The sequence below is a fragment of the Platalea leucorodia genome (genome assembly GCF_965183815.1).
Source record: "Platalea leucorodia genome assembly, chromosome: 1".
In the NCBI taxonomy this organism is placed as follows: domain Eukaryota; kingdom Metazoa; phylum Chordata; class Aves; order Pelecaniformes; family Threskiornithidae; genus Platalea; species Platalea leucorodia.
In genome coordinates, this window is record NC_138823.1 from 26633910 (window position 1) to 26651918 (window position 18009).

At 44.1% G+C, this 18009-nt stretch overlaps 1 protein-coding gene across 3 annotated transcripts; it reads left to right on the top strand.

The window, feature by feature from the left end:
* Positions 1–3365: 3365 nt before the first annotated feature.
* Positions 3366–12369, top strand: GEM (GTP binding protein overexpressed in skeletal muscle). 3 transcript variants are annotated; one of them, XM_082321600.1, is made up of 5 exons: positions 3366–3475; positions 5229–5571; positions 8705–8781; positions 9264–9468; positions 11153–12369. In XM_082321600.1, the coding sequence occupies exons 2-5, from the start codon at positions 5238–5240 to the stop codon at positions 11428–11430; spliced, it is 894 nt and encodes a 297-aa protein (XP_082177726.1). In that variant the 5' UTR covers positions 3366–3475; positions 5229–5237; the 3' UTR covers positions 11431–12369. The 3 variants fall into 3 exon arrangements, with proteins under 3 accessions (XP_082177726.1, XP_082177728.1, XP_082177727.1); XM_082321602.1 differs by having other exon boundaries at positions 8708–8781; XM_082321601.1 differs by lacking the exon at positions 3366–3475 and adding an exon at positions 3682–3788.
* The last annotated feature ends 5640 nt before the right edge of the window (positions 12370–18009 follow it).

Genomic DNA, 18009 nt, shown 5'->3' on the forward strand with positions numbered 1-18009 from the left:
GCTTCATGCATTGCCGTTACAGGCAGCTAACTGTTGGGAACACAGCCTACTGAGTGAGGTCCTCTGAGGGGAAAAATGAAGACATACTCTTCTACTAAATGTATATAGAGAAAGTGCTCTTTCAGACACTCTGCATTCAATTTCTGTTAAAATAAATCTGAATTTTGTTTTTCCTGCTTTTTTGGAGTTTTTTCCCCCTTGCATTTCCCTCCTCCTCCAGGTTGATTAAGGGCCTCTCTATGCACAACCCCCATGCCAGAAGGTGATTTGAGGAACTACTTTTGCCTTCATATACATAAATACAAAAAGGCTAATCAAGTGTCAGCTAAAAAGTACTGCTGTTTTATATCCAATTGAAAAATTCTGCCTAATTGCTTGGGGCATCACCTGGTCTAATTGTAACTGGCTGGAGAAGGATTGCAGAGCTGTTACTCTGCGACGTTTACTTCATCCTGGCTGCAAGCAACATTCCTTTAAGACGTGATTATTGAAGCAGAGAATGGATAAGACGGGTCAAAAGCAATCGCTCTGAGTTTTAATATTGCACCAGGCAGTAACATCTGAGCACTTTTGTGTGTTAAAACAGCACCTGGTCTTATGGTTTGTCCCATCTTGTGCCTGTGTCTCAGGCAGTTTGAATTGCAGCAATGTTGACCAGTGAAGAGTGCGACAGTGCTGAGCAGTCCAGGACGGCATCAGCCTCCATCAGTCTATGGGATTACATTTGGAAATTCAAGCCGATAGTCAGCCCTATTGAGAAGGTCTCGGTTCATATGTTCCATGTTGTTTTCCCTTGTAAGTAAGTACCAGGAGGCTGAAAATGCTGCACCTCTCCCCAGCTTAAAAAAAAAAAAAAAAAAAGTTTTCCCCACAGATATAGTGACTGAAATTCATGAGTGCTGATGGCATTCCTGGAGGAACATGAGCTCTTCATCATGTGGAGGCAGACGGTAGTACAGAACGGGATCTGGAGAGTTAATTGTCCAGCTGGAAAACCAGAATAGGCTCAGAAAAGGCAGTACAAAGGAAAACACACGTGCGAGTTTCCCAAGTGCAAGCACTTCATGCCACGGTTGGGACAATGCTTATGGATGGCTTTATAGAAGAGATGTATTGTGTGGTCGATGAAGAGCTGTGTTGTCTTTGGCTGCCTTGAATTTTATGAAGAGGACATGGAAGACGATGTCTAGCAATTCCTGATCTAACACTAACCATAACTAAACATAAAGGTTTTTCTGACTTTGGTTTATTTCTGCTGTCTGTGCTTTCTACTATGATATAAGTTAAACATGTGGGTGAGACGTTAGAGGCTGCGGTTCTGCTGAGATCAATCTGGCCATAAATCTCTCCAGTCCTGCAGTGGACAGGTTCTGTTTTTTCACTCTTGGTGACAAATTACAGACCACTTAAAGAGAGTAAAGTGAACCCAAGGTGCAGAGCACAGTTCTCCAGCCACTCACTCACCTTCGTGATTTCTAGCACATTTCAAAAAAATGAGCAACTTCAGAAGTGGCGCTGAGTGTGCCGACAGCAAAAGTCTTCTCGCAAACCGCTGGCCATGCCATAAACCTTCCCCACCAGAGATGTTGTTGCATTTTGTACCGTGAGTATTAACAGCCGCTCTGTACAGCCTACGCAGAGGGACGTGCCGCTTTGTGCTCTTTGGGCTTATCACGCAGCAGCAGAGGCTCGGAGCCTGCTGTGTAAGGGACGGGTGAGCTGGAGATGCAGGCCTTGGGGCCAGTTCAGCTGCTGCCAAGCAGTGAGATGCAGGTGAAGGAAAATCAGGACATATTTTTGTCCAATTCTCCCCTCGGTAGATCTGAATAATTTCCATGTAAACTGATGAGACCGTATTACTTTGGGAAATGCTCTTGGCTCTTTAAACTTGAGAATGGGCTCAGAAGGGCCCTGAAAATCTTCACGAAAGACACAGGAATGCAATAAAGCCAAAAGGGAAAAAAAAAGTAAGCAGATTTCAACTGAAGAATTTTGTAAAGTTCTGTTTTTTTCAGGGGACAAACAATCAATTTTACAGTGGAGGAATGTAAAATAAGTGCTAGGCTGCAATCATAGCAACAGATATTCTTTTCTGCGTATCGCCACTCCCTTTACTAAAGGTTTGTTGTCAGTTAAAGACTTGCTTGCCCGTAATTTTCTCAAAATGGGCACATGAAAAGCTATATTCTTGCCCCTGCTCAGCAGTGAAGTTGTTCAGACTTTCTACATACAAGATAAGAATTAACCACCTTCTGGTTTCAGGGGCTGATAGAGTAACTAGGAGATGATTGTAAATATAAAGAAAAGCTGTAGGAGCTTGATTTTGAGCTCATCATAGTTAATCCAGAATCTGGATAATTGAAGGCTGACTACAGAGTTTCCATATGCTTTTATATAACTTGTGGTACCCCTACTGAGTAGTTCTGTGAAAGTTTATTACTCTTTATCTGTTCATCAAGAAGCATTTTGCATATGTTGTTAGAAGTGTCACCCGGCGGCACATGTTACAGGTTTGGATTTTTTTTTTGCTTGTGGCAAAATTTCTTCTGCCAATGAGTTATGAGATTATAAAAATTTAAGGAGCAGACCCTGGGTTTGTGGCATGTACACTATATATTCACCTTTCCTAGTGGGCTGCGGACGGAATCAGTACTGTGTTACTCTCACTTTGTGCAGACTTTGTGTGTTCTGACGCATGTTTGCCACCAACCAGCTGGAGTAACGCTGAATTTGTGGTTGGATGTTTTTTCAAGCCCTTGTTAGTAAAAGGTTGCAGCAGAAGTGAGAGCTGATTATGCAGTACAGGAAACTGGGTGCAGTCACTTGGAGGCTGACAGTGAAAAATAGGATTGTATATGTTAGGTTTTAATTTTTTTAAAAAACAGAGTAGTATTCCCATTTTTAGGATAATTCCAAAATAACATTCAGATATTTTATTCCAAAGAAATGTTTTGCCTAGCAGGGGATTAAGTCCATTTTGCAGGCAGAGAACATAATACATTTACAGCATTTTCTGTATTAATAAACTCATGTCATTTTTTAAACATCATTAATTTTGATAATGTTTGAATGAAAAACTGAGTGAGGCGAAACGACATATTAGTTTGGTTTTTTCCACTTTCCTGTTTTCATCATGCAAGTACCAAATGTGTTTATTTTACTGGCAATATTAAGACAATCATATGATTTTGAGTAAGTCTTTTGAGATTGTTTGCAAGTTTTTGCTCTTCTGCCTGTCTGTTTCCTCCCAGCTGGGGGCTGGCTGTTGTATGGAAAGGCCAACCACGTCACGGAAAAGCCCTGTCTCTGATCAGATGGGCTTAATATAAACCAGGTTTGCTGAGAAAGAATTAAAGAGGCAGCCCCAAAGCAGGAGAGGATTTACTTCGGCCGAGCAGCTCAGCGTACCGCACCCCACCGAGAGAGAAGGGCAGCGCAAGCAAGGGAGCCGGCTGCCTGGAGGAGCCGGGCAGAAGTAAGGCAGCACTGGTTCGGATGCAGTCTTTTGCTGTCGATGCTAGAGACCCAGGCAGCTAACTGCAGTGTGGGCTGTCAAAATGAGTTTGAACTTGGAACACAGTGTGCGACAGGGACTCGTTTGACTTTGCTTAATGAAGGATGATGATTTGTTAGGGGTGAAATTGTAAAATGTTCATGTTTGCGACTGTTTAGTGTGTGACTGTTTATTGCAAGTTGTGAGTTAGGCTCTGTTGTTTGACTGAATTGTAGCTGGCTTTTCTCATCTGGTCTTTTCGGCAAGGAAAAATGCATTTTAAAATCCAACCACGGTAAATATTTGATTTTGTTTGTAAAGCAGTCTTTGCTTGGTGCATGATTTTGAGTTAGATGTATTTCTTGCTGACAAAAGTCACTGTGACTAAGATGAGGCAAATGATCTCATTTTGCCACTAAGTACTGTGCATCAGAGAGAAAATATTGCGTATGCGGTAATAAGTTCAGATAGAGTGTGCTTTTTCTGTATATTTGTTCTATGTCGTGCTGTGCATTTATCCTAAGAAGTTTTCAGGCAGTTTTGTGTGAAGAGGAATAGCAATTTGTATGTGTTGCTTTGATGTGATTCTGTACTTTTTTTGTTGACCACCTATTACTCAGGTTTGAAAGTGGTTGGGTACATTTTATGGACAGTTACCCTAATTACTAATACAGAGAAGAGGGCTGAGAAACATCAGATATATGGCAAAAAGCAAAGTGTCTAAATAACTGTCACTTTGGGAACTGGAATGCATCAAAGTAACTTTCCTAAAAATGGTAGCTGCTGGCCCGTGAGAATGACATCCCTGTCCTCTGCCTCCAAGCAAGGCAAAATAGAGTTTGCTGAGTAAAATGTAATTAAGAGCCATGCTTAGATAAGAAGAGCTAACCCATCTAGCTGATTGTGCAGTAAATGAAGCTGTTGATTTAGTATCTGTAAATTTAGGAGCTTTTTCTCCCAGCACTACCTCCTGTAGCGGCTAGAACCTGTACCTCCTCAGAAAAGCTGTTGGTCTTCACTGTGTCCTCCCTTTTACCAGCCAAAAAGCCACTGTCTGAAGCAGAGTCATTCTTTGTTTACCCAGCCGTAGAGGAGACCCAAATTCATCCCATCATAGCAAGACTTGCTTGCATGCCTCTTTTCTCATATCAGGATTGTCTAAGCATGCAGCCAGTGATGCCTTATTGCTTTCCCAAAAGTTTCAGCTCTTAACTGTGACAATGTGAAAGATGCTGTACACCCAGCTGCACTGGGAGTTGGAGGCAACTGGGACCGGTGCCTCTGTTTGCCCGCAGTTAAGCACAAAGGACGGGCAGCAGTACCTGTAGGTGCTGCCTGTACTGTAGGCTGCCTCTCAGCAGGGATGCAGCTCCCATGTAGGACAGCTCTGGTGAACGCTGCCCCTTCTTTCTTCTCCTGGGATGCAGCAATGCCTCACTCTCTCCAGGGCTGGGCTGCACCTAGCACAGCCATGAGCTTGTGAAGGCTAAACAAAGATAGGATTTCGCATGTGAGGGTGGTATCATCCCTAAGAAAAAGGCTCTGACTCACTAACTAGAAATATTTTTTTGTGTACCAGCAACTACGAAAGAATGCAGAAAGTCTCATTTTTATTTTGTTGTATGCTAGAACCCTATAGAAGAGCAGGACATGCTGCCTTGAAGTTAATAAGAGGTGTTAATGCGTTTCTAAATGTTTTGTGGGTAACATTTGTGATTTTCCTATTTCTCACTAGGGGTAAAAAATGACCCTCAACAACGTTACCATGCGTCGCACCCACAACAACAGTCTGCAGCAGCAGCAGCAGCGATGGAGCATCCCTGCTGATGGAAAGAATCTGCTGGTCCAGAAAGACTCCAACGAGTACAACCCGCAGAAGCGATACACCATCAGTCCTGATGAATACTACAGAAGGAGCTGGTCCTCGGAGTCGTCTGACTCCGTGATCTCCTCTGAGTCTGGCAGCAATTGCTACCGGGTGGTCCTGATCGGGGAGCAGAGTGTAGGCAAGTCCTCACTAGCCAACATCTTTGCGGGAGTGCATGACAGCATCGACAGCGACTGTGAGGTGCTGGGAGGTAGGTTGTTATGCCCTGGGGTGTTTGTGTTTGCTTGCAATCAGCCCTGACAGTAGTAATTGGCACAGAAAATCAGAGAGCCCATTTAATAAAAAATTGAGGTAACAAACATTTGGATTTAATCATCAAAACTGATTCAACACATGCATTTGTCTTAAGAAAACAAGAAAACAAAATAAGATGAGTAAGATACTTACAATGATGAAAAGCCTCTGAAAAAGGACAATTCAGATTCTCATGCTATTTCATTTCAAAATACCTACTGGAAGCTGCCTCATTCCTGCCTGTGATGATGCTACACAGGAGGCTGGTTCAGCTTTCATGCTGGTCCAACATTTCAGTCACCACTGGCTCCGTGGGGCTGACTCCAGCTTTCTATGGGGGAGAGAAAACAACTGAAGGTCCTCGTGATCTACAAGAATGAAATGCTAAGAAATAATAAGCTGAATCCTTCAATTACCTCCAAAATATTTGCCATTAGAAGTCATCTCAGCCTTTCTGTATAAACACATTACCTCAGCGTAGGCTGTATGGAATTTGAGTAAAAGATATCTTCTCCTCATTTCATGTTACTTGCCTGGCATGGGTTTCCCCAGGGTTAAAAAAGACAAAGGTCCTTCACCAGTGTAGGAAAATTCCCGTTGCCCAAATGGGGAAAAAGGCACAAGCCGTAGGGCTTTCTTTGACCCTTCCCCCTTGCTACCGTCTCCTGCTTTAGTTAGGGTTGTGAAACGTCCTTTAATCCCAAAGATCAGATCATGCAGAAGGTGAAGCTGTGGCACTAAGCCCTGAGCTATGTTGTGTGTGAGATGTTGATGTGGAAGGGTTGTGCTGCAGCAGAAATCTGCTGTGGCTGTAAGGAGGCAGACGCTGTCACCTTGGGAGGACACGCAGGTTGCCGGCTGGTTTTACTCACCAGTATGTAGGACTCTCCTCATCTCTCACATACCCCTTCCCTCTCCTGCCTGTACTCCCTGGGTGCGATGGTGCCAGTGCTAGTGCAGAGAGTTTCTGGGCTTCTCTTCCAGTCCTCAGTGAAGCACAGGCAGGACAGCTTTTTGTGTCTTTACCTCTCCGGTTAGGAGAGGCTTTACCCAGGCTTTAACACAGCCCAGCATCAGGAAGGTTGGACCCACGTTTTCCTTGCTTGGTCTCCCAGACTGGGGGCACAGATCTTTGTGCCTTCGGGGTTTGAAGTAAGTTCCCCGCGGTGCAGTCACTCTGAATCAGTTATTCAGGTGTGCTTTGCCTTCAGCTTCTCCCACTGACTTTTCCTGTAATCCCACCAGCTCCTCAGCTTAGAGTATCTCTGATAAAAGGTTTCCTAGTGCTACACCAGCAAACTAGAGTAGGACCCTGGGGCGAGCAGTCAGAAAAGGCAGCTGATTTACTTTGCACACCCTTGTCAGACGGTTTCCTTCTCCTCCATGCAAAGCTGCATGGTTTCTTCTTTCCTTCGCACTCCCAGCAATATTGCTTGGAGGGTAACCAAGTCCAGCTCTTCTGAGGTATCAGAACACTTTCTGTTGTTGTATTTCTCTCCCTTTTTAGCGTCAGCTTTGAAATAAGCATGAGATGAACTAATTGCTCACTTTCAGTGTGTTTTATGTCCTATGGAACTCCCTTAGGATTGACCAAGGTGCAAATCAGTGCTGAATATGACCATTTGGGCATAATATTTTCAAGGAGTGTGATTATGTATTTGTAGCCTCTCCATGTGTAACAGAATGGAGAAGGAGTCCTCTGGATGTTGTCCTCTGGTATATATGGAGCTTGTTCCCATGCAGATGCTTAATCAGTTGAAGAAACTATTCTCCAAACTTTAGCTTGTGAACTGGAAATACTGTTACAAGAGGGGATGGTTTCAGGGTAGCCACCTCACAGAGGGAATACAGCTACTTTTATGGACTGGCTTTGCAACTGACTGTAAGATCAATCTAACTCACGAACACAAGTGTCATCCTATTGGGCCTGCAAGGGAAACTGTGCCTCTTGATCAGCTTTGTGTTTTTAATCTCTCCATTTTAAGCTGTGTCAAGCCTGGGCTCTTTTTGATTTTATTTAAAATGTGTAATATTTTTGGCTCACTCTTTTGCATGGATGTAGATTCCTGGCTTTGAGGAAAGGCTCTGATTATGATTTAGGGGAAAGTTCAGTCCATTAATGCCCAGCAGAAGTTTTATGAGGCAAGGGTTAAGACATAGTTCTATCTACAAGCATGGTTGGGACAGACCCCTTAAACACTGCAGTGAGAGGCGTGGTTTGCTCAGAAGCCCAAAGCCTGGCATTTTTCACTGACCATCAAAGCAAGACTAGAGATGGGTCCAAACCCCATATTGCTCATCCAAATGCCCCCAGGTTTGGGGGAAAGAAGGAAGATCAGTATTTGAAGAAGAAGATAGATTGAGATTTCACAGCAAGGGTTGATCGAAATTATGAGTGGGAATATCTGCCCCCCCAGATCTAAGCAGAACTTTGTCACGTGGCATTTATAATCTAGGTATGAATTTTTGTGGCCTCAGTACAAAATAACTGAACTTCTGTGGTTTGTTGATTCCTTTGCTTTTTGACATCAAAGGTAATGTGGGAAACCATGAAATGGGAGAGAACTAGGACGCAGCAGAAGTCTCAGCCTCTCTAAAACTCAACAGCTCTTGTCTCACAAAACCCTGTCCTCATTGCTTGGTAGGCTGTTAGCTGTATTGCTCTCAGCAGCAGTGACTGTTCACCCGTAAACTGTCCCTGCTAAAGCAAAAGCAAATATTTTCCATTACTCAGCCTTGCTGGACTCTGCTGCTCCCATGGGGCACATGTTCAGCCTTTGGTTATTTCTTCCACTGGTTCTATTTTCTCTCTCCCACATAAGATAAAGAGAATATCAGCCAAAATAATGAACATTTCGTTTCCTGATCTTTCAGCCTCCTTCATATATCATGGAAAGTAAGACAACCAGTAATGAACAGAGGGCAGGTTCAGTGCTGATAGAAATGAGGAAGGAACTGCGAGCCAGCATAAAATTTGGCTCAATAACAGGAACTGTGAACAAATTATACATATTTAACTACTTGGGTTTTTGCAATGTACATGATGCCACAAAAAAATATATTTCAAACATTTCTGTTTTTCTTTCCAGAAGACACGTATGAAAGAACCCTGATGGTGGATGGGGAAAGTGCAACTATTATACTGCTCGACATGTGGGATAATAAGGTACTTTTATTTATTCTAGCCAAATGCCAAAAGAAAAGTGCATATGAGTGAATGCTAGTATCAAAAGTAGGTATCTTTTGGGAAAGAAAGTAGGTGTTTTCCATACTTCAACATCAGGGAAAATATAGGATTAACCCCACCCCCGCACAAAGCCAAGCATGCCTAATGGTTCTGCAGTGTGAGCCTGAGAAGTGCAAGCCTTCTTTATTTTTTTAATGATAAAACAAAACATTCAAGCCATTTTCCAGACCATGTTCATTCCAGTCTAAAGCCAGCACAATGAATTATTTGGGGCAAGTTTTGCCCTCCCTTGTGGTGAAGTATTCATACCATCACCGCATAGGAATTACTTTTAGTATAACTGTGATTCAAACCATACCTATTACAGTTACAGCAGGAATGTATTTGGATTCTCTAACGTTATACTTTCTAAGTAAAATCTGTTCTGGCCATAACGATGTCTGACTGTTTCATTTGAACAGCGTGAGGGAGAATGGATTCGAGACCACTGCATGCAAGTGGGAGACGCGTACTTGATTGTCTACTCCATCACAGACCGGGCGAGCTTTGAGAAGGCCTCTGAACTCAGAATAGAGCTCCGCAGGGCACGTCAGAAAGAAGACATCCCCATTATTTTGGTTGGCAACAAAAGTGACCTTGTCAGGTGCCGCGAAGTTTCAGTGGCAGGTAAGGAAAATGATGAGGATAAAAATGACATAAACGTTAAAGAGTCATCTAGTAGCTTTTGAACGAAATGCAGAGCTCTGGCTGAGGGAGTACACTGTGATCAGGACTGGGCAATAAAAGAGCAATAAAACAGCAGAGGACTGGAACAGAGGGCAGAGGACTGGGAGGGGTCTGCCAGGTCCTTAAGCCTCCCTTGGTAATGACGTTACATATCAGATAATCCCTTTCGTAAATTTATTAAGTACCGTCATAAAAGCAGCTTGACTTTCTTCCCTTCCAGCTCCTAGTGTAAGACCACTGCAGTATGTGATTCCTCTGGTAGCTGGAAACCCTTTGGATTTCCAATACATATTTATGCATAACGACTTTAGCCCCCTTTATTCTGCTGCCAAAGATTATCCCTTCATTTAACCAGTTCCCTGATGAATTAAAATTCCCTCTCACCCTTCATTTTGCTAGTCTGGGCAGGGACTGTGCAGCCTTTCAGGAGAGGTCTCCTACTGCCTTGCTTTGGGATGCTAAACCAGCCCTCCCTCTGCTGCAGGCAAAAGAATAACCAACCTGTACCACTCTCCCAAAGCCTGTGGAGCCCTAAGCCCATAAATAGGAATAGAAAGACTGCTGGGAAAGCTGCTGCTGGCTCTCAAGGTTTGCAGTCAGCAAAATATCTTCTTGGAGAGTCTTCCTTGAGGCTTAGGTGACAGAACATAGCACACAGCAATGCATTAGGTGATCTCATCTTGGCCCATCAGAAACATAGGTTCCTCTGCTTGGCATTTTCTTCTCTCTGCAGCTGTTCTGCTCTTCTATCTCCCAATTGATCTAGACATTTTTTTTTTTGTTTTTTTTTTCCCCCACTGGGGATGTGCACAGTTCCTCTGGCCCCTGTCAAAGTTGCCCCAAGTGAAGAGTTTGAACTGAGGAGTACATCAGGAGCCCAGGGACGCCTATTTGCCTTCTTATTCCTCTTTCACCCACTTGAAAAATCTTCTGAAAGATGGCAGGTGCATTCATGTCATTTTAGTCATCCTGGTGATGAGTTCACGGCAAGCCAGAAGACAGAATAAATTGGCTTGTGTGTGAAAGACAGCTGTCAAGTTTAGCTTAGGTTCATGTAATTAAGGATAAGAACTATGATTTCAGATGTACGTCTAAAGCCATAAGCATAGTTCTGGCTTTATTTAAGGGTTTTGTGCAAGTGTCTGTTCACACCAAAGTTGCTGCTGTTCCAAGGGCCTGGTTTACACCCATGACCCATGGAGGAGGCTGGGCTCTGCCTCCTATGGGGATGAGGGCTGTGCTGTGCGCATGGAGGGTGCTGTCATCACCCTTTAATGTGACTTGAGGGAGTCTGCACGTAAGATGACCAGGTCTTTTTGAGTCATGGCTGACCTCTCAGCCTTCAGTGTCTCAGCATGAGTCAGTCAGCCCCAGCTCCCTCCATAGCTGACAGCGGGGACTGGGCTTTTCCAGGAAAGGATTCACCCCCCCTTGCTGGGCAGGGAATGTGACACAGAGCATGGGCTAGCAGGCAGCATCAGGTGATTAAAGACTTATCTGTGCCTATATTAGGCTTGAGGAATTCCCCCGGTGGCTTTGGCTCCCTGCACGTGGCAGTCTGTGGCTGCTTTGCCTCCCCCCTGCTCATGACGCCTCGTGACATATCAACCTTGCAATTTTGCAGAGGGACGAGCCTGTGCTGTCGTATTTGACTGCAAGTTCATCGAGACCTCAGCAGCCGTGCAGCACAATGTGAAAGAGCTGTTTGAAGGCATCGTGCGGCAAGTCCGGCTCCGCAGGGACAGCAAGGAAAAGAATGAGAAGCGACTGGCGTACCAGAAACGAAGAGAGAGCATCCCCAAGAAAGCCAGGCGGTTTTGGGGCAAAATAGTTGCCAAGAACAACAAGAATATGGCCTTCAAACTCAAGTCCAAGTCTTGCCATGACCTATCGGTACTTTAAGAACGCTGGACTCTGCCAGAGCTTGTGGCATTTTGTGGACATTATCTAACTATGTCATGGGACAATCAATCAATCTATATTAGATTGGACTATCAAAGTGACTTAGGTTCACAGTTGTGATTGTAATGATACGTGCTGGCATAAGAACAGCACAGTGCATGGAAATATCTCTCTTTCTTTTCTTGTTGGTAGTTTTAAAAGAAAAGTATAGACCAGAATGACCCAAAGTTATGCTGGGAAGTGTTCTGGAATATACCTGTTGTTTCTCCTCTCACCTTTGGATAGTAGTGTAAGAACCTCAAACCGTCATGACTTGGGAAGTGAATACTACAGTCTTTACTCTTTCTCCTTGTTATTATTATTTCTGTTTTAAAACTGTGTAAAGAATTGATGAACTGACTGGGGATTGGTCCTTTGCCAGTTGGCTGGTCAGGCTTGAGCACCCACAGCTGAAAAATCTGCATTTTTGTAGAATAGCCACCAAGACACCTTTTTTTTTTTTTTTTCAAGGATTGGTTTTAATGAATTTACACATCTCTCACTTTGAAAACATTTAAAAGAAAAATCCTATAATCAAACAAATTTTCCTCTCATATTTTCATATTATGGGACTGTTTAAAAATCATAGTAAAATTAAAATTAAAGTGCAAGTTGTATCAAAATGCATCAAGTGCAGGATGCCAAACCTTTATAAATCACCTAAGCTTTTTTAAGAAACCACATGGACTTGTATCCAGCCTTGGTCTTTCTCTATGCCAGAGCTATGCTGTATTTATTGTTGTGCAAAATAACAAGCATTTTAATGTTGAGGGGAAATGTATTTATTACCAAGTTTCTTAAAAGAATAATGTTAATTTTATTACTGTTTTCTATCTAATATCTTTTTTCAGATATGCAAGTTTTTACTTACATGCCTTGTAATAAAATAAATAAAATATATGGCTGCCTTTGAGTTTCAGTGGGAAATCCCTAAGAATTTTTTTAAGTTGAGAAAATATTTTGAATGCTGGGCAAGATTGCTACATGACAAGTACAGCAAGGATTCCTTACATCTCTGAACACAGTCTACTTGGCAACCTAGGATCACAAAGCACGAACTACCAGCAGCCCAAGGCTATGAGTGCATGGTATCCCTCATGCGCAAATGTGGTTGTGGTGACAGAGATAAAAATAAATCATTCTTAAAAAAGCTATTTGGCCCTAAGCCTGAAAACACTTTAGAAGTGTAGATGAGTACCGTTACCCCAATTTTGGAGATGAAAAGAAGTGAAATGGTATATTCAGGGACAGAAAGCAGGTAGCTGGCATGGTGTGCCCTAATCCTCAGTTACTGCTGGGCATAGTTGTGTTATTTTCCTCATGACTATGCTGGTTTTTGTGGGCACATTGCAGAGTTCAAGGTAGAGGTGCAGTCATTACATTTTCCCTGCAGATGGCTCAGAAAAGCCAAATCTCCAGCCTGGCAACTCATCTTCCCCGATGATGAAGGCAACAAAATGCAACACTAAGAAGCTGAGAACTGGGTTCCCCATCTTGCGCTGTGCAGCTTTCATGCACCAAACACTCTGGAAAGGAGTGAGTTTGCTGAGTATTTAGCCAAAATTGCCTCTGCTGAGGGGGTGACTTTTAGCAGTTAGGGGTAAAATATCTCATTGCAGGATGACTCTGCACTTGTGGGGTATTCAGATCTCCCTGGACGGGAATGCATTATCTAGAATAAACCATTGGCAAGAACAGAAAACAATGTTTTGAATAGAGTACAGACAAGATCCCTGTCACTGGATTTTGAATGAATGCTTTTGAGTTGTCAGCAGGTTGACCCAGAGCAGTCTAGAGAATGATACTCACTCCGATAGCAGTTTTCAGAACTTTTAAACTCTCAGAACCTTTTCCCCATTCAAAAACAGAGACAAAATCGCACAAATTAAAAGAATTTTTAAGATTATTTTTAAAACTTGAAAATATAGCTGAACACAACTAGCATGTTTCCTTAGTCTGTTCTATATCTGTCAAGCTATGGATCCAACAAACCTAAACCAAGCAGGTTTTGAAGAAATATAAAATGTCCATGTTGATCATATACCCTTTAGGGGTAAAAGCCATCCATGTTCACAGCATCACTGGATGCATAGATGGTATCATAAAAATTTGGAGTTACCTAGTAAGTTTTCATGCCCTCACTCATCTCCTCCTACTCCTTCCCAGGATAACAAAATTTCCTTCTAAAATATATGATTTTTTAAAGAAAAAAACAATGTGGTAGGCCCATTCCCACGAGCTGCCACAAAGAGCCATGTGGTGGTCATGCCCAGCGTGCTCTATCACCATATATTTCCCATGGCCACAAGGAACAGACATCTCTGCAAGTCTGTCTTCTGGGGCTGCTGCTGGTCCCTCTGAAGAGCTCAGCACTGCCTTTGGACCAAAACAATTTAAAGATACCTCCACCTTGCACATCCCAGTCAACCTCTCACTGGCCCTCTTGGTCCACCCTGCAGGCTCCTGCCTTGCTCTGAGTTTTCAGGGAGAGCATGGAGGAAGCTGTGGGGTGAAGAACCACCAGCAACAGCATCCCCTCTGTGAAGCTGTTGCTTCAGTTTGCTCAGACACCGTCAGGGTGTGTTACTGTCCAACCTCTGGATGTGGAGTGAGAGAGCTGGTGCTGAGGGTCCACACTCTGTATGTTTCAGGGCTTTTGTTGCTTTGGACCAGGTCTAGCCCAGTCCCGTGGACCGAATGCTCCCCTGGGACTGCAATGCCCGAGTTGCACTGCTGAAGGGCACCGTGAGTTTCACCTGGAAGTGACCCTGGTCATCTGCTGTGATCTGCATGGCTCCAGCGAGTTGTGGGCACAGAGGAAAGGCCAGGGCTTTCTTCTGTATCTTATGAAATGAATCTGAGTCACGGTTTTAGCTGATCATCACCAGATTATCAAATGCAGAAATGCTTACTATACATAACAGCTAGTGTACTTGGAATGACTAATTAATACTAATTTAATCTGGAATGCTGACATTTCAAACCCTTAATAGCCACAATCCCTCTGTTCATCTCAGATGTGAGCATCCAAAACCATGGAACAGATCAATCAGTGATTCTAATCACTGCTCTGGCTAGTTATTAAAGTCAGGGCTACAATGACAGATCCTAATGCGATAATTACAACGTCGGCCCCAGAGATCTGGCAGTAGCTGTGGAATACATGAGTCACCGCAGTGAGCGCACCAAGGCCAAAATGGCAAAACTCATGGAGTCCAAATAAAATAAAATAAATACAGAAAAAAAAAAAAAGTCAAAGAACACACAAAATGCCAGTTATAGTGTAATAGCTGTTACAAAAAACTCTTTTTAGGAAGATAGATCAGATCAGCAAGAGGAATTAGGGGGCATGTCCAGCTTTAATTAATTTAATCATGACAGATTAACTGCAAGAAGAAAGGTTTACTTATGCTTTGGGACAAAACTACACTAAGGAATTATTAATTGTTACGGCACTATGTGGATTTTCAGGGTGCTACGTGCTTTTGGATTTGGGAGAATTATTGATAAAATTCAGTCAAGTAAAAGAAAGACATTTTCAATAAAATCAATGCATGCACTGGGGATTTAAGCCTCTGTGTGGTTAAACTTCCAACACCACAAATACAAACCTTTTAACGTCAGCCCCCTGGAAAGCTTTAAAGACCATGGACCAGAGTTCTGCCTCTTGGGCTGTTTGGAGTGCAGATATAAACAGGAGGAAGGGCTCCCGACAAGAGGAGATTGATAACGTGATCTACAGAGGGCTGCAGCAGAGGAAGGAAGCAGCTGATTTCTGTGCAGTATTGCCTCTACGATCAGCTACAGCTCTTCTTTCTCTCTGGGAATGCTTTTTAGAGAAAGTTGTGGCACCCAGAGAAGAGACAAGATGTTAAGGAGTACTAATGGTGTTTTACTGGCGAGATCCCTGGACTAATAAATTCTTGAATCTCCAAAAGTGAACCCTGCGACTCATTCCTTGCAACACCTCTGAAGGCTGTGGAGCTGAACGTATTGCATAAATCATTCCTGTGTCTGACCCACAAGCGCAGGAGGTAAAAGCTGGTGAGAGCTGTGGGGCTGGTTGTCCTCTGACTCTCTTTTCTGGACTCACTAGAGACTGTTGTGCAGTTAGGAGGGCAAATGCTGCGGGCTGTGGTGGTGTTTAACACACTGCTGGTGTTTAACAGATGTGCCTTCCAGGTGCACAAAATGATAGTTAATGAGAACTGTCCACTTTGCCTGCAGTCCCTGTCAGTTCTGGTTCAGTGGGGTAGCACAGGACTGACAGGGCAGGACAAAACGTGGTTTCTTTGATGCTTGTCCACTTGTAGGACCCATGAAACGCTATGTGCGGTAGCACCCAAGGCATATGTGGCGTCCTGTGTTAAAATTATGCTAAATGTCACACTGCTGGTCATATTCCACCAGCACTTTTAAATGTGGCAGACTCTGTGGGAGATTTATACAGTGACCTCTAGGTCCCTAAATGTAGCCCACTCCAGTTAAAAAAGGGAACACCATGTTATGCTCTTCACTATGCTCCAGAAAGGCTGTGGAGAAGCCTTGCTCCTGCCGTTGCTTCCAGAAGGGACCACGGGCCAGTGACCTGCAGGTGTAGGGACCTAACATCGGGTAGGGACAGCTGCAGGAAATAGGGTGAATCCCAGCATCTGCCACAACCAGAGAACGCGTGATGGTAGTGTGCAGCCTGACAACCCCTCCACCTGCCCCCTCCTCGTGGTGCTCTCACCCCAGAAATCTCCCACAGACGTCGTGGTGAGCAGGACCTCCTCTCTCAGTGACCACCTCACACAGGGGCCTGCAATATTTCTGCATTTATCCTCTGCGATCACATAGGTAAGATCATCAAAGTAGTGGCTTTTTGCCTAGAGACACTGAAATTGAGTGTACAAATTACTTGTGATTTTAGTAATTTTGCTGCAACTGGTTCCCTGCTGTCAGACAGCGAGGACAACGCGCCCATGTCAGAGCACACTAATCCTGTGTGGCTCCCTTTGCAGTGCCAGCGCTGTCTCATCACCTGGTTAATAATTTACTAAGAAAATGATTAGTGTAACATATTTCCTCCAAGTTTTGAAACTGATGCCCAAGTAATTTTAAAATCGAATTATTTTCTAAGGGGCAGTCATTTCTAAGCAGAGACTGCATGTGTGTACTCAAAAGCCTCCAGTTAGACACGGGTTGCCCAGAGCCAAACTCTGAGTGCTCTTTGGCCAACAGGAGAAAGGGAGGTGGGAATTTTCAATGAGAAAATTCAGACTATCATCACATGGATTCACCGAATGTTATCTGACTTCAACTGCTGCATCTGTACTGCATACAGGGACTAGCGTTTCTTCCCTGCTTGCCCTGCTCTCTTGGAGGGTATGGCCAGCCCCAGGGTGCCAGATCCCCCACCGGACCTGACACTGCCCACCCGAGGGAAGGGGAGCTGGGGGGGAGCTGGGGAAGGGCAGGGGGCAGGCACTGGGCAGGCAGTGCTCCAGGCAGGGGTGAGGGGGAGCACAGCCACTGCCCCTCTGGGGGAAGGACCTCCAACTCCCCTGAGTTTTGCACCCATTCTCCACTGAGTTTTGCTCCCTTTCTCCGCTGACTCTGCGTGGGTTTCACTGGATTGCTTAACGGTTTAACTTACACTGAACTCAGACTGGACCTCAATAATTTTTATGTGGCCAGGATGCTATTTTCTGTGTCTGCCTGTGGCTTTCACAAGTGTGTGTGTATTTCTTAAATTCACAGCTTTGCTCTGAAGTTGCTCAGGATGTATTTCTTCTCTAGATACTGTTGAATCACTGAGTGATGCCTGGCAGGATGTTCTCAAGCTTTGTCACCATAATATCGTTTTAATTGCTTTTAAGTTATATTTTCAGTCTTCTGTGCTTTAAGATTTTCCCCTTCCCCTTCATGAAATCTTGTAGCATGAATGCTGTGTTTGGTCCTCCTTGACTTGCTCCATTTGGAAGTAAGTAACTGGGGCTGGGATGCTCCCTTAGCACCCATGGTAGGATTTTTGCCAGCAGTTGTACTTGGGAGCCACCCAGCCCCACCAGGACATGCCTAAAATCCTTTGGCATGTGGGCTTCCGCTGGAGAAGTTCCCCTGGCATCTGTGCTGTGGCTGGGATGTTGTGCCCAGCTGATGAAGCCCTGGGAACAGAGCTGCCCAGTGCAGCTGTATTGACACAATCCATCAATAAATCCAAAAGCACCTTGGCAGGAGCATGCTGGGCTCCTGTCCATGTTCCAGGTACCCCTTAGACTGTTGAGAGTGTGGAAAGAGCTTGCAGTAAATAAGCCTGTGGGTTAGAGAGGTGTTGGAATAAATACGCCCCCCTCACGTCCCGCATAAGTAAGTGCTCTACCCATACAGAAATCCCTACTCTGGTATTTTTGGCAAAGCAAATTGATATTCCTTGGTTTATATACTTCAGACTACCCCTGAAGAATTATCAAAAAGGAATCTAAGGACCCAGTGAGAAGAAATGCCCTACTGTTTTGGACCAGTGGTGCTTCCAGCCCCGTGCTGTTTCTGGGAGGG

Bases quoted from the DNA above. Each gene is read 5' to 3' on its own strand.
- GEM (XM_082321600.1), top strand. From the start codon at position 5,238: ATGACCCTCAACAACGTTACCATGCGTCGCACCCACAACAACAGTCTG. The intron at 5,572-8,704 runs GTAGGTTGTTAT...TTTTCTTTCCAG, and splicing joins CGACTGTGAGGTGCTGGGAG to AAGACACGTATGAAAGAACC. The intron at 8,782-9,263 runs GTACTTTTATTT...TCATTTGAACAG, and splicing joins TCGACATGTGGGATAATAAG to CGTGAGGGAGAATGGATTCG.